At 41.3% G+C, this 27,458-nt stretch overlaps 1 protein-coding gene across 1 annotated transcript; it reads right to left on the bottom strand.

The window, feature by feature from the left end:
• Positions 1 to 208: 208 nt before the first annotated feature.
• On the bottom strand, positions 209 to 25,558 carry nectin3b (nectin cell adhesion molecule 3b; the record flags this gene model as incomplete). The annotated part of the gene is made up of 6 exons (XM_080749396.1): positions 209 to 846; positions 4,024 to 4,175; positions 9,305 to 9,422; positions 11,831 to 12,130; positions 13,532 to 13,879; positions 25,459 to 25,558. 6 exons carry the CDS (start codon positions 25,556 to 25,558, stop codon positions 209 to 211), a joined length of 1,656 nt encoding a protein of 551 aa, XP_080605522.1.
• Positions 25,559 to 27,458: the final 1,900 nt, after the last annotated feature.

The raw sequence follows: 27,458 nt of genomic DNA, 5'->3' as shown, positions 1-27,458 counted from the left end.
GTATATACAAAAAATATCAAGTATCAACCAGGCATCTTGAAAACAGGTTAAGAACTACAGATGAAAAATATGTATAGTGTGTGGGTGTGTGCGAGGGAGAGAAAAAAGCCCCCCGCCAAATAATAGATGAATCCCTCCAGTTTCTGTGGTCGTCATCTCCTTGGTCTCACGGTATCCATCCATTTACCACCCTTAAAGTGGGAGTGGTTCAAACGTACCACTCTCTGCGGGAGATGACCGAACCGTCAGTATGGGAGACATAGTCCCCGTCAGGACCACTGTCATAGCAGTCATCCGAAACGTAGGGGGAGCTGTTGGTCAGCGGTTTCGGGGAAGGAGGAGGGTATCGGGCGTGTTTAGTCCGCTGCGGACTGGAATAGTGTAATTTGTCGTGGTGGCCGTTATGGTGATTGCTATTGTGGTGACCGCTTTCCCTCATGGCCCTGGTGTAGCCGTTGGGAGAGCACTCCTCTCCGCCGTGGTTGCCCCACTCCTCTCGGTCGTGGTCCTGGCGGGAGGAGCTGTTGCCAGCCTTGGTCGGGTGGAGCTCGTGCTGGGTGCTGGGTGCTTTCTGGAGGTCGGACGGGCCCAAGTACTGCTTGGCGTAGTAGTTGCTGTGGAAGGTGGTCTGCTGCTTGCGCAGGTAACAGATGCCTCCCAGAAACAGCAGCAGCAGCAGGAACAAGGCCCCGCCCACAGCCCCACCCACTACAGATCCCAGATTGCTCTCAGGGAGGGCTTCGAGTGTTGGGGAGCTGAAGAGGACCTGGCGCTTATCGTCCACTAAGGTGGAGGCAACGCCCGTTAGCACAGGCGCAGTAATGGTGGAGGGCATGGTGGGAGGATCTAATGGAGGGAAGGAGGGAAGGAAGTAGATGGGAGGAAAAAAAGAGGGAGAAAGGAGTTCGGGAGGGGAGGGGAGAGGAGGGAGGGATGGACAGGCAGAAGAGTAGAGAATGTCAATGCCAACTACATCAGCATTTCACTAAGAAGGGGTTGGTTGACATGAAAATACATCAACTCAACTAAACAAGAAGTAAACTACATGCTTACGATAGCCTTTGGTTTGCATTGGCAACACATATGAAATAAACAATACTTTAAGTCTCTGTGTTGATTATTTCTGCAGATCTGCACTTGGTCACCCTCAGTAGAAAGATAATTACTTTTGGTATTTATTTAGGTTTTGTTGCAGAGCACCTGTAGCTCAAAGTTGACAGAAAATTTTGTTTAGAATCATTTAATAGTTTAAAGTAATGTTTATGTAACAAAAACCAATAATCGGCATCTGAGGCATCAAAGGAGGGTGCCATTTTATATATTTTTTTAAACTCTTGTTGCAGAGAAACATCACAGTAAAGTTCAAGGTTAAACAAAAGCAAACCAAAGGCGAAAATATGTGTTATTTGTACACAATTCATAAACACATGGAAAACAATGATGAAAGGCCAGTGTTCCCTCCGAGTTGTCACGGCAAGCTCCAGATATCCACAACCATAACAGCTTAGAGGTAACACTGGATGCTAACTACAGAAGGAATTAAAAATGGAAGTTTAGTCTTAATGGTCTTGTTTAAAATTTGCATCCCTCTTACAAGTCATGTTATGCATCTTGTTGTCACAGTTATCCACCATTGCATGTTCTGCTTTCGAGTCTATGATCCATTTCAGTTGTATAATGCGGTCAACTGGATTTTGTAATAATATTTTAAAGGTGATTGCTATTTATAAACCTGGCATGGTTTTATCTCTCTGACAATGTTTCCTCTCAACTTTTTGACTTGCAGATTTGACTTATGGAGGCAGAAATGCAAAGTTGAAGAAATGTCTCACTCTTCATGATATCCCAATCATGCTATGGCACTTTGCACCATTAGAAATCACTTAATGTCTGCCACTATACTCATAAGTGCCTTAAGGAGAGCAGTTATGAGTATACACAACTGCAGATGCACAACCTGTAGTCAATGAGAATGAGGATAGGAAAAGGGGGTTCTGATGAAGGAGGAGGAGGAAGAGGAGGATATTTCTATGGAGGAAGTCTATCAAGAAAGCAGGACAAGGAATAAAAGACTTTCACTTAAAATTGTGCATGTTTGATATTGAAAAATAGCAGATCAACAAGCTCACAGCGCGGCACCAATTGAAGTGCTGCGAGCTTGTGGATCTGCTATTTTTGAAAAATCGTGAACATTTGTGCACGTCTTTGAATATTTTGACCCGATTCTATAAGTGTCTTCTAAATCCTTCTAAGGTTTTTTGAAAAACCTACAGTATGTTTCTATGTCAGTGGTGCTCAAACTTTGATGATATGTATTTGCCACGGACCCCCATCTCAAAATATTTAGTTCCAGGGACCCCTCAGAAGCAGAATTTGTTACAAATGAGTTTGAGTTAAAAATACATATATTCAAAGATTTGCACACATTTTCAAGACTTTTCAAAAATAGCAAATCTACAAGCTTGCAGTGCCGCACTATGAGCTTGTATATCTGCTACTTTTCAATAGTTAAAGCATTAAATAATTATAGGCCTAAATGTTTGAGTTTTTGCCATTTGCCATTGAGAGCCAACGACTATTGACATTCTAGTTTAATAAATCATGTTGCAGACATTACTTGTTTGTCACAATGCAGAGGAGAACAAGACTAGATTGGATTCTGTAGTCAGTGTCTTCACTCTTCACTGTCTGTGACAGTCACACACCATTTAATGCACAGCACAGAAAGGCATAATAAATTGAGTTCCAAATTCTTTTACGTCATCATCTAAACCTTCTGGCACTCTGCACTATTTTGAGTGCGGAAAATCCCAGCTCGCTCAGACAAATACGTAGGCTAAAAGAAACCTTTGGTATTTACATGCCAAGTTTGACCCACTTCTACTATACAGTCAGCATTAGTTGTCCAGCACAGGTGTAGCGCAGCTGACTTAATGAGGCACGACAAGGCCTTGCAGGAAACCAACCTCAAAATAATCTGTCAGCATCAGGCTTGACAACACCCACAGCAGAGGGAACGCAACACACATAATAGGAAGGATGTTAGAAGTAATGGAAAAGTGTAAAAGTGCAAAGGGTTCTGCATTTCTCTGAAATCATTCTGACACTTTAATTCTTTTTCCAAGCCAGTTGCGAGAGGAAGATTCACATACGTATATTGGGGTAACATCATAAGATTATGGGGTTTAGCTCAATTATGACACCATGCATAGGCGTATGCACAGCAAAAAAGAACACATGAAGGAGAGAGAAAAAAAAAACATACACCCAGGAGAGCAGCATCTTGTACATGCACACTTGCGCACAACCGTACAGCTCATCTCAAAGGGAAAAGATATAAGGATGATAAATAATAAATAGGAGTTGAAAAGAACTAGTGAATGTTTTATGAATCTGGGACATCATCTGAGGCTGGAGGCTTTTGCCTCTCATTGCATGACACGCACCAAAGTAAAAGACTGAAAAGGAGAGAGAGATGCAGCGGAGGATCACATCATACTCAGAGGTTCATTCAGGAGGAGCGATTCCAGAGGCAAGAGGAGTGTAACAACACCTTAGGGACATGCTCATAATGCACAAACACAATCGCATGCCAAGGAGAGAGAGAGAGAAAAGGAGAGGGAAAGAGAAAGAAAACGACAGAGGTAGAGAGAGAGAACGAGAGAAGAGGTGGTGCCGTGTGGTCGACTTAAACATCAGCAGATGGGTTTAGCCCGGAAATTCTCCTGTTGAACATCTGGAGAGCTGACGTTAATCAACGCAAATCAGCCTGTAATTGAGAATAAATCTAAAGGGCCGGAAATAATCGGCACAAATACTAGCAGGAAAGAGTCTTCATAGGCAGTGGGTGTGTGCATCTTTGAGTGTAACTCAACCCTGCATTTTTGCAAGTATGATGTAATGAGCAACAATTCGCCGTGATGATGTCATGTGCGTCGTTGGCCAATGGGTTTGCGCTTGCACAGTTCTTCCTGAGGGAGGGTTATGCAGTCAGCTGTTTACAGAGACTGTATTTGGACTCACCTTGTATTAGAATACGAACATCTCTGCTGCGAAGGTTGATGTCATTGGCAGCCTCACACCTGTAAACCCCCGAATCATTCCGTTGGAGCGGCCGCAGGAACAGCAGCGTGTTGTTCACCGTCTCAACACCTTCTGGCATTTCACTATCCAGTCTGGAAGACACATGGAACACTTTCAGTTACACATGTTCACAATATGCACTTCATGGTTGATCAGTCTGCAGAAGAACATTAACACAGATCCACTCAACTTGGGTATGTGTGTGTTTTCTTTTTTCTTTTTTGCCAACCTTTTTGTACAAATTCTAAGTCAGCTTATCCTAAACAGTCATGCCCTGTACAAGATCCACGCAGACAGTCACAGCTGGTATTCTAAGTGCTTGGCTGGCTATGCTTCAGTCCAGAGCTCTACTTAGCCATCTCAGTGCTATGGAACGCCATTTCTGCCACTGAAGAAAACTAAAAACTGTAAAAAGGCCTGAACGGTGAGCCCTTTTCTCACAATTCTGACGGTATATTTCAGTACATTTCTGTTTGTTTATTTCCTTATAATTGTGACTGGTGTAATTCATAGAATGAACTGGGATTCCATACTACTGTTCCACCAATTTGTTTTCTTTTTAAATAAACCTTTTGCCATTATTGGGACAGGGAAAGAGGCTTCTGAGTAAATCAGGTTGAGAGATAGATGCCATGACTTAAGATGCTGTCCATTCAACTGGAACCACAAGTCAATCACATGCAACAATGAAGTATAATGCATTCTTATCCAGTTTTGCACTTTTTACATTTTTTCGGTCAACATGACATGTAGCATATAGTATTAACTGGTCATGATGTGTAACAATTAGGGGTGTAATGATAAAGTAACTGCATCAATACATTTCAACAATCGAAGTATATCAATATACTTGTATACTTATAAGATATAATAAACAGCAATATATTGTATAGTTTTACTTTGTATCGAATAGTTTTGCAATGCAAATAATCGATTGAATCAATATTAAATACTTAATGTATCCTATGGTTAACTGTATCTTGATACGTATCGCTGTTAAAATGTATTGTTACACCCCTAGTAACGATGCTACCTCACACCAAGAGGCATTAAATACAATAACACATGAGCCACTGTGGATGTTATTACATAGTTATATAAAAAGGTAGCTCAAATCATGCAATCTGATTGGTTATTGATTTAGTTCAATATTACTCAAAATGTTTAAGGCTATCAACTGTACAAATGTCACAAGGTACAAACAATACTCAAAAACAAAACGACAACATTTAACCACTTTGTTGTAAATCAAATAGCAGAAATAGCCCACATCGCATCAAAATGTGCATTTCTTTTAGCTTATAGACTGCTGTTTTTGCCAAGTGGTCACCTACAGTAATTTTCCAGAATTTCCATCTATATTATGACATGCCAAGAATAGGGGCTGTTATAGAGCTGTGCATGTCTCTGTGAAAAATAGCCACCGGGAGCGGCTAAGGAGGTAGATGGCTCATCTGGGAATTGGATGGTCCCCGTTTGAACCTGGCTCCCCCTGGCACCGTGCATCAAAATGTCCTTGAGCAAGATTACTGAACCCAAACTGCTCCAGATGAGTGCGATGGCACATTGAACGGCTGTCTCTGCCATTGTTGAGTGATATATGGGAGCAAAGGGGTAAACGTGAGGCATACATTGTAAAGCACTTTTTTGTAGTCAGAACGCCACGGTAGAAAAGCTTTATATAGTGTAAATGTAAACTTTTAACACCTATAATTTAAATTAATACATTTTCTAAAAAGAACGACTGGCAGAACTGCGATTTAATATATTTTCTAAAAAGAACGACTGGCAGAGCTGTGATTGTGAAAAAAAAAAAGGTATAAGGTAGATGAGGATTTCTGGATCAATCAGTAATTGATGAGGCAAATGGAGTCAGAGAGACATACCGTCTCCGACGGTGGTGCTAGAAGAGGTCCATGTGAGAAATCAGGGGTGGAGGTTGTAATTTGCCAGCCAAGGAGTGTGTGTGCAAAGTTTGGCATGATAGGGGCAACGGTGCCGGCGAAAGAGTATGGGCAAAAGTGTGACGTGATGGACAGAGGGACAGCCGGTGGACTTTCCATAGTAACTTACGACCTGATGGTCGCAATAACTAAACCATATTGTTCACCATTTTCTTTTTATAGTCGTCCATTTGACTAATGACTTAGAACTATTTTTAAAACTATACTTTTATAGTTAGCTTATAGTTAAAGTTATAGTGTGAATGGCTCATATATATACTCATTAGACACACAGCCCAGTGGTAAGGTAGTTCTGCCACAAACAAGAAGTCAGATGGGTCATAGCTATACTCACGGTAAGTTACAAGCTGCTAGTGTCACATGGACAAGCTGTACCAAAGCAATAGTTATGAGATCTACTGTAAGTGAATACATCTCGACTCATATAACATCAAGGCAAAAGATGAGCCGCAAAAGTTAAGATAGATAAAGGCGAACATAAAATTATCATATCTAATTCTACCACAATTCCTCCTCAACGTTCCTATGCAACCTTACCTCTATATTTAGACCCCTCTCCCAATAGCAGCTCCATTCGCCGTCCTTTTTGAAAATATATAAATTTATCTTGTTTATGCAGGGTCATAATTGTTATTGTAATGAAATTGTTATTACATTTCCGATATATCTATAATTTTTAAACTGCCATATTTGGTAACCGTTTTATAAAAGCAATAACTCAAAGCCGTTGCGTGGTCTGTAATAAGTTGTTGCTTAAATATTCATTTGGCAACCTACAATCTTCCCTGCCCAGTTGGGAAGAATATTTGCGGCTGTTCTAGCAGTTAAACTGAAGATAATGAAAACTATAAGATTTCTAATAAACGCAGTATTAAATACAATAGTCTATGACGTATTACGCATGAATCATCTTTTTGCAATCACAGAAAGTATAACAGCTGGTGCAACAAACCCCTCCCACATACATTAAGAATGCATAAAGAATGCATATAACAGAAAAAAGAAATAAACCATATCTCCATATCCAGCAGCCTAGCTGATGCATGTAACATGCATGATTTACAGGGAGGAAGCCTTGCGCTTCTGCTTACACATCCAATAGAAAAGCAAGTAGCATTGCATTGGGAAACGTACTTACTTCAGTGTGAAACGCTACAAGTGATCAAATATGTACAACAAAAAGAATCACGAGTCAGAGTAATTCTTTCCCCCCCAGGAATTTCTACAGTGCTGCCAACACAAAATAGCTGCCTCACACACTGCATGTTTCCAGTTTATGTGTGGTAAATTCTGGGTGCTTGTTTTTGTCGTTGAGGCAAATGTATGCTAGTTCTGCTGATGAACATTTATGGTAGGTACAGTATATCAACTGTAGAGTTCTTTGCTCAGTATTACTTTGAATAGTAACACAATTTAGCTCCCTTTAACCCATTAACCCATTTAGAACGGGTACACATTTTGTGTATCATTATTTTATGCTTTAACTATTGAAAAATAGCAGATATACAAGCTCACAGCGCTTGCGAGCTTGTAGATCTGCTATTTTTGAAAATTGTGAAAATTTGAATTTTGACCCGATTCTATAAGTGTCTTTTGAATCCTTCTAAGATTTTTTGAAAAACCTATGTTTCTATGTCAGCAATCTGGCCAGCCATCGTCAAAGAAAAGGTCCTTTTCACTCAACTGGAGCTCAGTTAGTCTGTTCTTGAGAGACTGCTATGTCAGTGGTTCTCAAACTTTTTCATGTGAAAGACCCCCACAATGATATGTATTTGGCCACGGACCCCCATCTCAAAATATTTAGTTCCAGGGACCACCCAGAAGCAAAATTTGAGTTACAAACGTTCACTTTGAAAATACATATATTCAAAGATTTGCACACATTTTCATGACTTTTTCAAAAATAGCAGATGTACAAGCTTGCAGCGTGGTGAGCTTGTATATCTGCTATTTTTCACTGGTTAAAACATTCAATAATTCTAGGCCTAAATGGGTTAAAACCAGGAAAGCATCCGTGTAATTTTAGATTTCAGTGTTGGCTAACCAAATATAGCAGACATCCAAGCTCGAGGCGCATAATCATATATACTGTAAATATACTGTATATATTCCTGGCACGCCTTCTTCGTCAAACTAAAAAGTATGAGCCTTGGAATCCTCCACAGTGTGGCCAGGCTTCCCAACGAACACAACTGCAGTGTTCGTGGGTGGCAAGTCAGCAAGGGAGGGTGTTCTCTGTGAATGAGCAGTACAACTACCTGCTGAAGACAATGGTTGATTTTTATTATTTACAGTTGTGTATTCCGCTTCTCAAAACCATTTATTGTTAAACTTGAATTTACCCAAGAACCTCGCTTGACTAAATCCAACAGAAGCCCAACGAAGGGGAAAAAAGGTGTCTTTTCAGAGTCACTCCTAGTTCAACATTGCCCTATATGTACAAGCACACGCAAACCCTTGTGGTCATGTGACTTAACCTATGAAACATCTACTGTATGCACAAATGTGGCATTTAGTTTTCACTTGGCAAAAGTGTCAATCATATCAGATGGCGAGAAATAGCACCTGAAAAAAAGGATTTAAGACCTTAGACCTTGCAATACAATTGCTGGATTCAAGGGGCTTCCTACTTTGATATATTTATCCCCAACAAACTTGAATGTAACCTTAAAGGGGAATACCCCGCATTTTCAACATTGAACTCTGCAAGCCAAAGAGTACATTTTCATGATGTCATTGATCACATGACCCCACAAAAAATCCTCCAGTTCTAGGCAACACAGAAGTGGGGGGACTTTTTTTCCATATTTCCACAAAACAACTCAAGGTATATTAATGACATAGTTCAAAGTTGAAAATGAGTGATATTCAATGTTTTAGTTTTTCTTGTTCTGCTCATATGTATGTCTATAATTTTGATTCACTCATGTTATGGAAAAAGAAAAATAATTGATAACAAAAGAAAAAAAAAAGAAAATGAGTGATATTCCCCTTAACACCTAAAATAATCTTCATTGACGAGACAAACGTGTGTTGGCTGTCGTGTCGTCCTTTTGGCATAGTTTTTACTGTAGTGCTGTACTGTTTCAAACTGCTAATAAAGTATCAATCAAACAAACACACAAACAAACAAACAAACAAACAGTAACACAGTGGTGTGTTATGGTATTACTTGGCTTTGACAGGAAATTAGAACTACTCTCAAAGTCACAGACGCACCTGATCCATTAGAACTACTCTCAAAGTCACAGACGCACCTGATCCATCTGAAGTGATGGGCTGGTGGGTTGGCATTGGCTTTGCAGATCAGCTGGACATGCTCTCGGCCCACATGCCAGTCTCCATCGTAGCCCACAACCGAGATATCAGGGGCAACTGAAATACAGACAGGCAATAGATGGAAAATGTGAAACATGCCAGCAGGATGTAAGCCAGACTTCCTCCATACACGTGTACGCACGCACGCACGCACGCACACCATAACAGCGTTTCGGCTATGTAACTACAGTAGTCAACCAAAGAGAGGATGTCACCAAGGTGAACTTTGAAAGTCATTGGTGCCGTCATGCAGAAACCTTGTATCGCCATAACGTTTGATTTTTTTAAAGTGGTCTATTTACAACATCTTATTTAACCATTTCAAAAGTATGAACAGAATACAATTAAGTAATTTTGATCCTTTGGAACACAGGTTATTTCTTCAATTTCCTGAAAAGCAACGTAACATTTTAAACATACAAGGTTTCCATCTGGCAGCGACAATATTTCATAGATGTATTGCTGCGACACCCTGTCAATAGTTAAAGTCAAACATACTGCAAATTAAAACATACAGGGTCTTCCCACAATCTGATTGACAACAGCCTGTAACGTTTTTTTGCTGAAAAGGGGCCAAGTAATCATTATTTTGGCCATGAAAAAGTAAACCTTTTTTACTTGGATAAAAATAAGTTGCATGACGGAAGTGTTTGTGACGTACCATCATGACATAAGACATTCGATCCTGCAGTGGATCCTCAGAACTTGTGCCCAAACAAGGTCCCATAACATGACTGCAGGGTAACTGCAGGGTATTAAGAACATGATCTAAGACAGCTCTGCCTTCACTAGCCAGGTTTCCAGATCACTTGGAAACATTCAAAACAAAAGAGCTGTTATACTAAATAAAGTGGTGGCCTGTTTTTTTTATTTTCCATGGCATAAATCAACCAAGCATTTGTCTTTGTTGCTGGGTATGCAGAATCCTAAGATCAAAATGTCGTTCATTGATTTGCTTAAAATATCACAACTTTTTGGTTGTCAAGGTTTGACAACTTTCTATAATAAGCCAATTAACTGTACATGCGTCTTGTAGAGTGAGGATGCTCCATGATCTCTCCTGGATAGAATGTAACACTTTGGTCAGTTAAGGGCTCACATAGCCAGATTTATCGACGCACAAAAAGCTGAGGAAATGCAGACACAGGGGGAAAAAAAGAAAATACAAGAACAGAAGACCTGCACGTTGGCATAAAAAAGTAGCAATTAAATCCTCCTCCAAGAGGGAGAGACTAGCGATTACATTTAGCTCTGTGCAAGGGACCTTTTCCATTCCACTTGTGCTGATCAGTTTTCTATTAAAATACTTCCTTAAAGTAGTTGCTAGGTATATAATACATTTAATTAATTGTTTTTTACCAGATTTTCGAGGCTCCGTGAACGCATGGTTATGGGGGATGAAGACTACATGATATTGCGCTGAAGGTCTTATAAAATGAATGCTGTTCAGATTATAATTTACTGTAATAATAGAAATTTCACGGCTTATCTACCAACAAGCCATTCTATTTCGGCTGGCGAAGTGTTAAAATATCTTAAAATGCAATGTTAGTGCAACTTCGACAAAGAATAAAGGGCACTATGAAGCAATTTTCAAGTCTCTATTCATAACGTAACAGAATGGAACACAATTGTTTCCCCAAAAATCAAGTGAGCATGCTTTGGAAAAGTGGAAACATTAAGTAACGTGTGAATAATGAGTATCATTCAAAGGCCGAATAGGCTTGTCATTTCGTTATGATCCTAATTAACTGATTTAATGCCAGGGGCCACAAGGTGCCGCTAGAGTGCCAGACATTTCTGTATAGGCCTTCGCTCTAACTTCCATCGACACAGGCAGAAGTGGCTTGGGATTTCACTGCAACCACTGTTATGGATGAAGACCGGAGGAAGTTAGCTAACAGTTAGCTATTAGCTTCTTTATTTTTTAGAAGCCCGATCTGAAGCTATTTTAGCCGCAAAAAAACTTTGTCGCTGCACTGGGAACACAGTTCAGAGAAAAAGGTCTCTAAAGATGTGAGTTTGTATTGGAGTGGGCGGCGCGGTGCGGCGGCGTTGCCCGATTACGGGCCGATGTAAACAGAATCGCGGCCCCAGGCATGGATGGAAAATTAGACCGGGGCTTTGTTGAGGCCTCCGATTAATTAATTCATTTTATTAAATATCCCGGACTAGATCGGGATAGGCACCCCGCCCGGAATATGTCGCGCCGCCGACAGTATAGATTGAGTTTTTTTTGGGGAGCTCTAAACTTTATTCTAAACCATTTTCAATGGAATAAATCGTCGGACCATCTAGAATCACTCGTTGGAAAGCGTAGGACGAGCCAGGACCACCCACATCTCTACAGGCAGCTCAGGGTAAGTAAAATAGCAAAAGAAATATTGTTTTGGATTGATAAAAAGCCGAACTTGTTCGGGATAGGCACAAAAAGGGTTAAGACAAAAACTAAAAGTCAGTCTCACACTGCACGTTGAGCTTGTAGGGGATCCTGAAGTCGTTGTGCAGTGCCGGGTGGCGCACCACGCAGGTCAGGGCGTGTCCCTGGATGTGGCGGGTGGGCTGCCACAGGTAGCGCACCTGCGTGCTGGTGGTGCCGTTGGCCTCGTCAAACAGCTGCACCTCCGACTGCCCGAACAGGTTGGACTCCCAGGAGACCTCGGCGGGGGGGCGGGCACGCTCGGCAATGCAGGTGGCCACCACCGACTCGTTGGCGCCGTCGACCAGGGCTGCCGACCCTGCAGACACATAGACCTTGGGCTCCACTAAGAGCCACAGCAGCATGTTGAGGGGTGGGGCAGGGGTGGAAGAGAGAGAGAGAGAGAGAGAGAGAGAGAGAGAGAGAGAGAGAGAGAGAGAGAGAGAGAGAGAGAGAGAGAGAGAAACACAGAATAGCATTTTTCAGAGTTGCAAGAATAAATAAATCTCTGTTGTCAGGTGGAAGCCTTGTATGTCCAAAACAGTTTTTTATTTATCATAAAAATTAATAAAAAATAAAAAGATTTAATAGTGAAAATAGCCGATCTACAAGCACACAATGCCTCGCGGCGTGAGGCGTTTTGTGCTTGTAGATCTGCTATTTTCACTAGTTTTGTGCAACAGTCTTATATGAGGCAGGGCTTTAATTTAGGAGATTTTTTTTTTAAACATGGAGATACAAGGTTTCTGCCAGACAGTATAGGTTATACAAATTGGTGGTCTATTGAAATGTTCCCAGTACACACTTCATTCACTCATTTTTTAAGCGTGCAAGTAGCAGCAGAGACGATTTCTGTAAATGTCCTTCTCTCTTAATTTTTTTCCTTTCTTGGAAGCGGTTTTGTGCACCAAATGTTAGAGAGGGAGAGAGGGAGTGAGTGAGTTCCCACAGTTCTCCTAATACAAGGGAGTGTCTCACCAGTGATACAAAATCAACAAAGTCAAACATAGTACACTGCCATTATTCTTCCATCTTTACATCACCCTGTTTCTTTATAAAGTACTTACATCCAACCATGCTTTACTGTGAATTCCCCTCTGTTACACTGCCTAGACGGGAGACGTTGTCAAAGTGAGGTCCGGGACCCGCAGGGGTCTATGAGGGGGTTACAGGGGCTACCCAGCTAAATGTAGAATAGTTTAACTATTATTTTATCGAGCTTTTAGCCCGGTAAGAATGACAACTGTATTCCGATCACAGGTTTTACACCGTCTCCAATGTCGTCTCCCCTCAGTGACACTTCTAGTTACAGTTCCCCATCTCTTACAGGGGACCCTTTTAAATGGGGTCCCCAGAACCAATACATACATATGAGGTTGGGGGGTCCTTGACAGGACAATGGTTGAGAACCACCTACCTGTTTTTCTATTCATTCCCCCCTTCATTTGGTCCTAATCATTCTCAGGCTCAGTGCCAAGTACAATATATTACCATAGAACTATTGATTCCATACCCGAGTCACCAGATGGGTGGGTTTCACAACATCAGCACAATCGCTATAGTGCCAGTCAAGTCATCAATCATAAAGGAAGATACTAAATTAAAAGAATTTCCATAAATGGAACCAATATTTGCAATGCACTTTATTCCAATTTGGTGACTAATTAAGTAAAGTATTTGTAAATACTTTTTGGATTAGATAAGACGAGGCACACACAGAAGCACAAGCGAACATGTAAACACTCACCAAGCACAGAGACAGTGGTGGAGGCCTGTGCATTGCCCAGAGGGAAAGTTGCCACCTTGCAGGTGTAGACTCCGATGTCAGAGAAACCAACCTCCTCCAGGACAATGGTAGCGTCATAAGACGAGGGCGAGCGGAAGTGCAAACGGCGGATGTACTCTGGAGGAATGGAGATGCCAAACTGAGGGTGGTAGACCGCCACTGTGACCGAGCCGGAGGGCAGACGGCGCTCCCAGGAGCTCTGGGTGAGACTGAGGTTTGAATCCACCTCGACCCTGCATTCCAATGTCACGTTCTTCCCCAACACAGCATTCACCTTCTGGGGCACCAGCACCTGATTGCTCCATACACCTGCTGGGTACAAATATTCATTTACAACCAGGTACTAGGGCTGTCACAATTATTACATAATCCTCTAATCGAAATTATTTGACATAATCCCGATTATTTGTTAAACAATGTTAATATATTCTTTTGGTAAAAAATAGTGGAAATATTAGATCTACAAGCTCACAATGTGTTGTGAGCTTGTAGATCGGCTATTTCCACTATTAATGTTATTTTTTAATTATAGAGTTGTCAAATATGTCAGTAATTTCTTTGTATTTTTAGGTTATGTCATGTCTACCACGTGCAACTTCAAAGCCTAAAAGCCAAACAGAAATGCAATTGTCAACGACAAAACACAATTAAATCGTTAATCGCAATTATTTGAGTGACAATTGATCGTCATGTAAAATGTGATAATCATGACAGCCCTACCAGGTACACAAGTTTAAACAATCAAATTAGCGAAATTGTAAAACGACAGAAGATTTATCAAATAGAATTTATATAATAAGTTTAGTGCTGTTTCATGTAGACATGTCTAATCTGCTCAGTTTACAATTTCACCAAAATAACAATGGTTGACCTTGTTCCATATAATGAAAGGAAAAGAATTACGAATTTGACTGCCAGGAAACTCATTAAACACAGGGCAACAGATCATTTTAAATGCTGGAAATAAAAATGAGGATAAAATGCAACGTTATAAACAATAAATCAGTGTTGCTTCATCAAATACTACGCAGCTGTGGGTGACTGATGTGCTCCGATATATACGATACATTTAAAAATGCATTTCTGTTGCCCGGAATTAAAACATACGGTCTCCAGATAAAGTTCGACCACCATCTACTGCAACTAGTCATTAATAAGACTTGTCTTTAAAGCTGTGACCTCAGCTGAGAGGGAGGCGAGTAGAGGGGGCAGAGGAAACTGAGAGGGAATCATGTGTTAAAATGATGAAGTCATCGATGAGAGAAGAGAAAAAAAAGGTCAAAAGGGATGAAAAAGCATTAGCAATACTGCATCAAACAGAAATTAAAAAGGAAACGTTCAGTATCCCCAAGATTCTGGTAACAAACTAAAAAAGATAGCGAAATGAGTCAAATTAATAAAAGCATAACAACCCTGCTACACTGTCAGACCCCTCAACGTTATCACTAATTGCAACAAGCTGCCAGTGGGAAGACGTCATCGTAAATCAAAACCTGCCACATTGCTTGGCAACCGACTGAAAAAAATTCTATTGTTGTTTTGCCAACAACTGCTTTGTCCCTGGTCCAATCTCCCACCAAGAAAATAACCCGCTCCCCAGTACTAAACATCCACAAACCACTGACCCAAACCCAGCCATTCCATTTAATGGACAAATTCAGAATTTAAAACAAGCAAGCCTCTAATTTTGTTTTTACATTGGATTTCAGTTTAGTTTGTAAGCTTTAATGTTGTGTCTCCTAGCCATCTCCAAGAAAAGTAGTTAAAAGTATATAAATACTGCATATTTACTTAAACTCCAATAAGTATAACTTTTAGAATGAAAATATTAAACATATTCTCTCCCTCTCTCTCAGACAGACAGACAGACAGACAGACAGACAGACAGACAGACAGACAGACAGACAGACAAAGAAAGATTGACAGAGTATAGATATAAGCAGATAAACTGAACTGACAATGGTATACTGGGGTCACATTATAATCTTGCAATCTTGAAAATGAATGCCAGTCAGCTATAGTAGTTATTGATGAATTGTGTAGAACCTCATTTGACCCAAGGTCAGACTTAGCTCCATTAGGACAAAGGATTTACTGTACATCACACTTAGAAATCTGCTTGCTTGTAGTTCAAACACTCAGGAGGAGTAGACAGAATATTTCTCACAAGGAAAAGGTCAAGTGTAATTAGACAACTGTCAGACTAAAACAAATGTTATTTACAATTCCCTGTCAACCACACTGTGATCAACCAATAAATCACAAAAGGATTAATGGCGCGCAGCCATTTCAGGGACCTGAAACCTGATGGAGGTCTACTCTACGGACTGATTTAGGACTGAGGCCGATTATTAACTCATTGAGTGCCTATCCCGAATTAGTTCGGGATATATGATCGTATCACAGGGTGCCTATCCCGAACAAGTTCGGGATATAAAAAAAAGAAAAAAAAAAAAATTGAAAAAAATTTTTTTGAATTTTTTTTTTGTTTTTTTGGACCCCATCAAATCTGGTGAACATGATTTCAATCGCGATTTTGCATGTTCCACCCCCATACAACCCCATCTAACATACAGGGCAGCCATTTTTGTTTACATTACATGTAAAACATAAGGGCGATTATCTCAAGAATGCCTGAACGGATTTCCAATCGGATTTTTTTGTTTGAAAGCTGTGAACAAACTGCACAAATCCACTCTGGATTGCATTGGATTTTTCAGAGCTCATTCTTCTCTGTTTTTTTCCCATGCATGAGGTGTGCAAGGTTTAATCATGGCTAAGTTGACGAAAATAAGGCTTCTAAAATGCTTGGTAGCCAATAGCTAACTTCAAGCTAACTTCATCCTCTTCCTGTACGCAGTCATGCACAAAGGAAAGTGTTCAGGCAAGTCATGGCTGCAGGGCTTCTGCATATACCAGCATATCTCTATGGGATTTTCTCTGGCCACTGGGCGCCCTCTAGTGGTGAAAGGGGTGGCACTAAATGAGTTAAAAGAATCCTGACAAAAATATATGCTAAAATTACATAATAAATTATGTTGCTAGATACTGTATAACAATTGCCCCAAAAGGGGTTCTCGTCTTGAAAGGTAAAAACTCCATAAATGGGTTGAAACATCATTTTTGCACTTGAAGACAGTGTGTGGGATCTTTTCTTACGTATAGGGAGAACCTTCCGTTCCTAACATGGCAAAGACTAGACAGACTGGTATACAACTATCAGTCAAAATTGGGAAAATAGCCTATAAACTCACAAGGTGAGCTTTTAGATTTATCAGTACTACTGGATTAAAAACATGATGTAAAAATGATTAAAAACTTTATTTTCACAAATTGATTAAGTTCACAAATCTAAACTATGTTAATTTAACTGATGCACCGATCCGACGCTTGAGTGTTGTGAAGTATATTAGGGGATTATGTGTATTACTCTTTCCCTTTCCATATAGTGTTTGTCTACCTTGTGCTTTAGTTCTTATCCATCTGTTTCTGTGAAGTAGAGATGTGCCGATGTGAGACTGATCAGTGAGTGATCGCGATCGGCCGATAATGCCTCTACCGGCTTTGCCGATCTACAAGCTAGTAGCTAGATCAGCTATTTTCACAATATTTATCTGTGGGACTGAATGTAACCTCAGCTTCAACTCCTACAAAGTTGAATTGGATACTAAAGGACCTCAGCCTGCTGCTACAGTAACACAATAAATAGAAGAATTTATGGATTTGACGATCGGTCGGGAATATTGGTATTGGCAGATAATGATTCCAGTTGATCGGTATCGGCCCCAAAAATCAACAGGGCAAGTCGGGAACAGAAAATTTGATCTCCCTATGAGGAGTTTAAAGTTGGGCGGTCGGACGGGCAGTTCTCAAGTTACGCCAACTACAGATGGACGTACAGACGTAGGTACCGAGATTTCACACATTTTTGTAGGATTATGAACTTTGCATCTTTGTCACTTGTGTGTTGTGACTTTGCAAGGAGTAGTGTATAGAACGCACAGTAGAAAGAAATACATGACTTCAAAATTCTAGTGATCATCTTTCAATTCAATATTTAAACTGTAGGTAGGCTACTAGTTTGTCCATTTTGCACACTCTCACTTCTTAAATTGGAGCGACAATATGTAATCTGAGACAGACAATATAAGACCAATAGTTAACCTCGCCTACGAGGCTTTCTGGGGGAAAGCCTGGTGTTCGTTCACAACAGGCCGTTTGGTTTCCGCCTAGAGCGCGGAAACCACTAGAAGAAGCGGCGTCACTTTGATTTGGTTCCCCCGTTTGTTTCCCCAATCCCTATTAAAATGCTCGAGTAGCCTAGTGTAGTCTTGCCAGTCGCTAAAAGTTGGACTAAAAGATGCAAATACCAAACTCATTTTTCAAAAGCAAAACTACTCCGCATCAAGGAGTTTATTAGGTAGGCCCTAAAAGTGTGTCCTTGAGCGCAGGGGAATATTTTGGGTTAAAACTAAATCCGGTTTGATCTTTCCGGCAAATTGTAGTCCTTTGAGTACTACAACATGACGTTTTGTGGTTTCCGCTCCAGACCGGTTACAAACCCGAAAAGTGAAGTGATCCCAGACTAACCAATAGTTATGTTTAATATGTAGCATGTAGCAAGTATACAAATCCTGGATGTACTGTAGCATTCCCCAAAGTATTATACCATAATACGTAAATCCTGGATGAAGTAACTGGAGAGAAGTGCGGCCATAGCTGAATGGGTAGACAGGCCACCTGGGAAACAGAAGGCCCCCGGTTGCTTTCCAGGCCCTGCCTATGTGTCGTAGTGTCCCTGAGCAAGACACTTTACCCAAAACTGCTCCCCGGGCACTGCTCGTAGGGCCCACTGCTCCAGATACTTAGGATGGGTTAAATGCAGAGGACACATTTCATGTGCAACTGTAGCAGTGACAAACACCCCTTAGGAGTGGTCAAATTATTGTAATCATTATTATTAAATCCCTCCTAAGAAGCATATTGTCGTCATTCTCTCGAGATAGTCAGGAAGAGGGACAACCCGAGTGGGCTTTCCCTTTTCTTTGACGATGGCTGGCCAGATTGTATTGTGTGGGTGGAAACCTTGTATGTCCAAAACTGTTCGTTTTGTATTTATCATTTTTAAAATGATCTAAACAGGGGAAATAGCCGATCTACAAGCACACAATGCGAGGCGCTGTGTGCTTGTAGATCGTCTATTTTCACTAGTCTTGTGCGACAGTCTTGTGGGTGGAAGCAGGGCTTCACTTTACAAAAAAACGTAATTTGAAACTTGGAGATACAAGGTTTCTGCCCGACAGTGACGATATGGAGGGAGTTCCTCCAGATTTGAAACATTTACATCAGTGTTCAGTTGAAACACTTTATAGTGACAGCATGAAAAGTTTGAGGAATAGAACCTTACATAAGCTTGTCCTGATTTCCTCCTCTGCCCAGAAAATAGTCAACTGGATAAAGGCAAAAAATCACTCAAATCCTGTGGCTTTTTATAACATGGGAATGGAAACAGCATTTATTCTTATCCTCTGGCATTTGAAATAATGGCAACAAAACATTTTGGGGTTTGATTTGTAAAGTACACCGAGATGACATCATCACGGTGTACTTTACAATACAAACCCCAACAGAAGCGGGGGAACTTTTTGGAAATGGGTGGTCTTCTCCTTTAATTTAAACTCCATCATACAATGTTGTCACTTGCCGATCTACAAGCTCACAACTAGGCGTTGCGTTATCATATCATATGAACAACGCATAGATCGGGTTTAGTGTGTAAGTCTGTGAACGAGTCTCATCCTGAAAGACAATGTTCAAGATAAGTGTAGACACTTTATCCAATGTGCGCATAGCAGATAGAACACACCATCATGTCACAATACTCCACCAATGTCTTTCACACACATGCACACACACACACAATGATGTAATGTCCTGGTAGCAAGGACACATCATTCCCACTGGAAGCGCCACTACACGGTCCCTTATAGTCAGTGCCACTTTCATGCACACGGCTCATGCAGTAACCATGAATGTCTTATTAAAAGTGCAAAGAACATACACCGAGTTCAGTGAGTTGGTGCAGTAGGATGGGCTTGGGCATGCGTGTTAAGTTCTAGAAAAGTGGCATTTTTCCCCCCCAAAGTCAGACTCAGCCACCACGCTAAAATTGTCTGCTGTACAGGCCTGTGATATTACATGATTTCAGGGACATTATGAAACTCACATATGCACTAAACAGACATTTGTGTCAATGCAAAATTAGGCTAATTGGACCAAGACAAGTAGCAATTTTGAATTTACTAATGACTGTGTGATGAGTGATGTGCAAAATGTTACAAGTGTTAAGAGTTGATTTTAATTCAAAGAACTAATATATAGCTAGCTAGATAGCTTTTCCCATTTTCCTTTCCCATTTTCCTTTTCTTATCTAAAGCTGGTTGCACACCGCTGCGTTTTTTGTTGCAAAATGCGTTTTTCAGGGCAAGGAGAGAGAGAGAGAGATAGAGAGAGCAAGGGACCCAGTGGTCCGAAAATAAATACGAAACGGGTGGCAGTGTGCAAAAGTGAATGACATAACATGAGGTTGATTTCTTTATTTACGCGCTCCGAAATTCGCTCCTATATTCGTCCGAAAAAACGCAGCAGTGTGCAACGACCTTAAAATACGCAGGCTAAGGGCCGATGCATACTCCACTTTTAGAGCCGAATTTATTTCTGTTCGGCTCTGTCTAAACTACAATATGACGTCATTCAGAGGTTCGGGGGGAAGGGGGGCAGATACCGTCATTAAGTCGGCTGTTTGGTGCTGCCGAGATTTTGTGACTCCCAGAAACTAACCGAAATGAATTCAGCTCTAAAGGTGAACATCAGTTACTCCATCCAGTGATGTCAAATTCAACTGACATTCCACTCTTTTTTTCCCCCCAACATTATGTCTATACCATTTCCATCTAGTCACCGTCTCAGAGGCAAGCTGTGGCAGATAACAGAGAAAGTGTACTCTGATGACATCAGTGGAGATTACAAAGCAAATGGACTACAGCCTCTCTCTTCCCGGAACGTTAGCATGCTACAATATAAGCCACGACTCTTGCATCAATTAAAAAAAAAAAAAAAAAAAAAAAAGGAGAAGAAAGAAAGTTTGATTAGTTTGTGTAGTGGTATCCCCCTTTAAGGCCTAGGCATTAGCTGTGAGTAAGTATGCATCTATTTTACATTCTAAAGCACACAAGGTCAAACACCTCATTGAAATGTACAGCAGACTTAATGCAGCGTGGAAATATAGGAGACTGCTGGTCTGCGCCAGAACATGATGAACTCTGAACTGGAGATGGTCATTCGAGTGTGAATTAGGGATGCTCTGCTCTTCTGGCTTGGTTCCATTAATGATATACTTGGAGGCATACATTGTTCAAACTTTTAAATGCCCCTGGACAGTGAAGCCAAATATCACAACACATAATATTTTGTACTATTATGTTTGATTTATTGCATAGTATAGCCTATTTGATCAATACCTGCAATTTGATATGCTATTTCATCTGACACATAATCCTTGATTGGTACAGCATACATTTTCAGTACCAGAGTGTCCATAGACATGATAGGTTGGTCACGGCCAGGGTGCAGTCAGTGCACTGCTGCTATGTCTCTCACAACATATTGCCCATATAGGCACTTGGCAGGCAATATCTATACTATAATTTTGCGAATGTCTGTCTGAGTGAGTGTCTGTCTGTCTGAAACAGCGTTTCTCCTCGGTGGCTGGAGCAATTGATCTGAAATCGCATCACCATTAGCATATGAACACACCTGACATAACTGTGAAGCCCGTTTGTCACTTTCACAAATCGTATGCTGTGTATTAGCATTTTAATGGTGTATCTACTATCTATTCTGCATCTAGCATGAGGCACATCTATTCTGCATCTAGCATGAGGCAACATGTTTAACCAGCTCTCTCTCTGTGTGTGTGTGTGTGTGTGTGTGTGTGTGTGTGTGTGTGTGTGTGTGTGTGTGTGTGTGTGTGTGTGTGTGTGTGTGTGTGTGTGTGTTTGTGTGTGTGTGTGTGCAGACAGGCGGGTGTGTGCGCAGGCGGGTGGGCGGGCGGGCTGGGGGGGGGGGGGGAGTTAGCCATTAAACGAAACGGGTATTTCTTACATTGATGCTCCTACATATTATCATGCAAGCACCAGTTAAAGTTACTTTCCATCCCTCATATACTGTGTGCACAGTGCACATCCCATAACCCACACACTGCACATCATTTTGGAGCTCATATCTTTGAACGGGTAAGGGCTAGTGTAATTAATTTGAAATTAGAGTTAGACTGCACTTCTTCTTTTAAGCTGCCCATGGCACTAGCTTTCCTCCCCTAAAGTATGCTTAAAACATAGTATATAATGCAAGCATGTTATTCTAGAACATTTCATGTCATGACTGTGAAGGGATACCCCCCCCCCCCCCCCACCCCCTCAAGAAAAGTGTACAGAAAGTGTCAAAATGTTATGTGGCCACACATGTGTTCATTAAGTATGCCTGGTTGTCAGGTGGGTTGTGACCAGTGGTGTGTTCTAGACTTTTTTTGAGGGCATACTATAATCTATGATCCGCAGCTATTCGTGTGGCCAGGGAATAGGCCTGTGCACATAATGCCTATCAAATACGCTGCTTTGAAAGGTTCAAGAGGGCAGACACTATTCATATTTTATTTTCCAAAAGCAGACGCCGTATACGTGCGTTACAGGTAGAACACAGCACTGGTTGTGACCCAGCTGAATTAAAAAGGGGAGGGGATGATATTATGAATATGAAAGCCTTTTGACCCAAAGGCTTTCAGCTTTCAGGAAATAACCAAAAATACATAGGGAAGACATATTTGCATATTATAACACACCTATGGGTCTATTAGAGATGTTAACGTCATAGACATACAAAACAGAAAAAGCACAAAACTATGGCACCACCTCTTTAAAGACTGTACTACTTGAATGAGTGGCAGTATGTTCACAATATGCCGGACTAATGAAGGCTTGTCTGGGACAATTATCTCAACAAATGACTGCTTTATATGCAAATTGTGTCATTTTTATATATTTTTCATGATTGAGAGTCATTTTAATAGCAGCTGGCATGTGCATATGGCACTTAATGCACGGTTTGGTTTACCAATTAACATAATGCAGAGCGGTAGCGGCACACAGAGACTGTAACTGACCAGCTTGCAAAACTATCATACGTTTCCGCTGAAAACAAAACTAAGAATGAGGTTTGCACAATCAATTAAAAAAGATTCATAGAAAATAATGTTAAGAGAAAGGTCTAGTTGACCTAATCTGGTACTGTACAGTAAAGGGAAATACCAATATACTGTATTCATAGGAATTCAAACCAAATAAATCAAGCATTAATGTAATCTAAAGTTCTGAAAAAGATTATGAAAGTGACCTCATGTCAATATCCAACAAAATTATGAAAATGAACTCATCAATATCCAACATGAAGCAATATGTGTTGCTAAACCATGCAGACTCCCTCTGAATGTGAAGTTTAAAATCAAACCTCGGTTCGAAGTGGAGCGGTGAATTTGAGCAGCTGTACCCTATGTGAGTGGGTGAGTGAGTGTAAACTGTGCCTGTGAGTGAGTGGTGAGTGTGCCTGGCCTGCACAAAACAGCGCCCCTCCTTTAACTAGTGTTTTGTGTGTGGCCACTCAAGGTATTGCCAGACTACGGACACGGCCAGCCACCCAGCCAGCCACCCAGCCACATACCCACAGACATACCTGTTCATTGGGAGCGCTTTCACCGCTCCAAAAAAAAGATAATACAGGTTCTCTGTGGCGCAGGGTTCTACCCACCAACGAGCAGTCTAGAGCAGGGGTCTTCAACGTTTTCAGACCAAGGACCCCTTTGTTGAGAGAGAGATGAAGCAGGGACCCCCACAACCTTTTCATAGAGTCCATATAATTTCATTGTTTGAGAGCACAGTCAGTGTATTTTGGATTCATGTCAATTTGTGTTATCAGATATATGTAAACACTTGAACTGTCAATACTTAATAAACTTGTCCTTTCACTCTGTACTTAGTGTGCTCTTTTTTCCCCTATACACCAAACCTCTGCCGAAAATAGCCTTGTAGATCTGATAGATCTTGTAGATCTGATATTTTTGGCTAAAGTTCTCAGGAAAAAAACTTTCTATCACACAAAGATTTGGAGGACCCCCTATACCCTGCGTACAACAGCAGTGGCAAGCAGTGGGAGGAATGAATTTCTATAATAGAAACAATATGTTGACTGCTCTAAATTCATAATAATCTATGAGTACACATTCCTTTTTTGGGGGGTGAGAGACATTTTTTTTTTCAGAGGTCAAAGGGGTTAGGGTTTGTTGTAATCCCATGAGACAAGTCTATTTTGATATGCAAAAAAATAATGTTGTAGGCTATGCTACTTTTCTATGGGTGTAATGTAGGTTAGTGCAGCCAGTGTGTAGACGACAAGCAACAGGCACTGAGATGATGTTGTACTGGCTGGTTTGTCTTGTACCATTTATTGTGTGCAGTAGGGTTGACTTGGGGTTGACTGGGATGCTCAGCTCTGCTCCAAGAGTTTGCTTCTCTGGGGGGAGGAGTTTGCAAATTAACAATGACGTCATCCTTTTAACTAATAAGGGCATAATGAGTCTGTGATCCACTCTGGGCACCGTGTTGCTGTCTCTATATTCTCACTGACATCCATGGAAGGCCAAGTTAAAATGCTAATATTTAAGAAACCACGTAGGTAGAGGCATGATACCTGGCAAAGGAAGAGGGATGTGATTCTGGAGCCAACATGGCTGCCACTCTACATACAGTGACCTGCTCTCCTCACGGTTTCTATGAGTGTTTCTATGGCAGCCGCGGGACCGGGTCACACCGACCGTCATCTGCGGCGGCGCTATCATTCCACAGCACTGAAGTTCTAAGCAAGTTATCATTGGTCTTCAAATGTCCCTCTTAAAAATTAAAAAATATCAAAAAATGTATGATATGGCTTTAAAATGTATATTACCTTCACTTTACCCAAAGTTATAACTGCACAAATAAATAAACATGCCGAGAGTGCTCCCAAAGACGCGCCGAGGCATCCCCGGGCTGCAGCTTTTCAAACTGCACAAAACTTCTGCTCAAATAAACAAATACAACTACCTGAGCGTGCATTGCATGACGTACCTGTGATGCTGTACAGTACGAGGTGAAATAAAGCCATGTTGCCCCGGCGACGCGGGCAGGTCCACTGACAGGACGATGACATTTTGCAAAGCAGCGTTGTCTTCTTTCACAAAGCAGACGCGTGTACGTTCCCATTGAATGCTATCTGCTGAACTATGGAACCTCCTCGGCAACAACTCCACCAAACTGCATGTGGACCGTACCACCGCGCAGCACCGAGCAGGGAGAAAAAGGCAGCCCTGAAACACGCTCACGACCGTCATGGATCGACCTCAGCCTCGTGTTGAGCAGTTTAGCCAATTTACCACGTACGTCTACTCGGACGTTTAGATTTAAAGAATAAAGTGATAACTGAAGGCTCACACATGTCACAATATGGTTCGCTTAATCAGAATACCTATATCGTCGGTATTGTTTAATAAGAAGCATTTTTAATTCAATCAGTCGAGATTTTCTAAAAACGTTTTAATGTATCAGAGTGCAGTACACGTCTCAACCGATGGGGTCGAGAGAGAAAGATCCGATAAAATGGCCGCCGATCGGATTGAAATGCTTCCTTAATAAACAATACGGAAGATACGGGTAATTCTGCTTGAGCGTACCATAATATAACATATGAGAGCTTTCAGTAAGTACTTTATTTTTTAAATGTGAACGTTTGTGTAGACGTACGTGGCAAATTGGCTAAGCTGCTCCCCACCAGGTTGAGGTCAATCCATGACGGTCGTGAGATACCCCCGTCATGTTCCAGGGCTAATGTGGACGGTACCATGACTAAACGCTGAGCAGGGACGGGGAGCTCACCTAAACTAGAGGTCCACCCACCAAGAATGAACCACCGATGGAGCATTACGTCATGCTTGTTGAGAGCCGCACATAGATTGTGTTTATTCTTTGTGTAACGCAGGCTGCCTGCCACTTCATTAGGCCTACATGCTAAACGATCGTTTGTGTTGAGTGATATTTAATAGGACCAACACGTGGATGGAACCTGGAATGATGTTTGACAATGTAAATCCATGTCAAACAGTGAAATGAAAAACATAATGGTTCACAGACTGCAACATGTATAGGCCTAATTTTAAATATATTTCGGAGTTCTAGAGAAATATTGTGATTAGGCAGCAAACACGAATGGCTTTCGTGAGTGATTGTTACACATGTAGAACAAGGTTTCTTTTCGGTTTGGTCTGCTTTTATTTAGCCTGCTTATTTGTTTTTGTTGCGCCGACATGTAACCTCGCTGTCCGTAGTTGTTTAGCCAGCCTAGTGAAGCAAGTTAATCCTTGTGAAGTAAATGCGGGGTCACCGCTCACCCCTCCTGCTGTCTGCTGTCACAAAGCTAACCAGGTCATTGCTTTAATTTGAGTCGCACTGTTGTCCTCTAGAGAGCCACAAGGGATACAATTACGCGCCTGCTACCCTATTAATCCCCCCTAGATAGTGCATGTGTGTGCATGTGAGTGGGCCTATCTTTCTAGAGTGTGCAATATCAGTGCTCTTTGATTCAAAACGACTTGCACTCATATTCAAGTTATGTTGTGTTGTGCCAGTGTGGTCATAAAAGCATTTCACAAGACAGTCTCAGTTCATTTAGCCACATAATTAGAGGGTTAAAGCTTGAGGTCAAACTTCTACAACCCAAACTGAAGTAATTACAACCCATAAGTTTGGGCTGTAGAAGTTCCATCTGAGCTGTTTCCATTTATTGGACTGTGTGGGGTATATGACCATTATTGCCACCCCAGCTTCACATTTTATCATTGAGGTTATGGTCGCAGTTACTATCAAAACCGCCAACGGCTGTCAGTATGTCAGTCAGTCTGTCCGTCACACATCACGTCACACCTTTGCCCTACTCATATCTCACATGGCCCCCTTTTAGCGACACCATGAGGTGGACATTTTTGGACACTGCTGCTACAGATTTTGCCCTAAAATCACACAAAGCGGTACACAGTATCTCTAAAGTCACAGTCATCGACATGGATCTGTCCCATTTCCCATATTCCCTCCTGATTGGCTACCATTGCCTTCTAAAGTTTGTGTATCTAAAGTTTGTGTATGCAACCTGACGGTCGCATACACAATTCACATAAACTTAACTGATTCCCTCACTGTAGGCTACAGCAGGCCTATATGTCATATAATCTGGGCAACACTGCAAAACACCACTGGTGTAGATTTAGGATCAAGGTTCTTTATTGTTTGTCCACAGCCAGGTACATAAGAGCAAAATGTGCCTTTGTTAGGCTTCTTGGACATTGCAGCAGCATAGTAGGCCTATTAGATAAACAAAATAGTGATTGTTGGGGGACCATACAAATATGGGACCAAATAAAACAATTGCGTGGGTGTGTGCATGAAATGGCTTTAAAGTAACAGAAACCAAACACAACACATGCATGCCTCCCTATATCAGTAAACACCCCCAGTTCTTCTCTCCCCTTGATGCATGCTCCTTTCTCTCTGTGGAATGCTGTTCAAGGCCTCAAGTGCTCTCTCATGAGGGTAAGGACGTATGGAGAGGGGGTCCAGAGTCCAGAATGATCCTGAAGCAAAGATCAGTTCAATTAGACCACCTCTCCCTTCAAACCATTCTTTTGTTCTATGGTTCGGCTCCCCCTGCCTTGTTTTAAGTTGTTTACCCACATAAACTGGTCTCTCTCCTC

Source organism: Nannobrachium achirus, assembly GCF_963921795.1.
Source record: "Nannobrachium achirus genome assembly, chromosome: 19".
Classification (NCBI taxonomy): Eukaryota; Metazoa; Chordata; class Actinopteri; order Myctophiformes; family Myctophidae; genus Nannobrachium; species Nannobrachium achirus.
The sequence above is the reverse complement of the archived record's forward strand: the minus strand, read 5'-3'. Positions and strand labels throughout refer to the sequence as shown.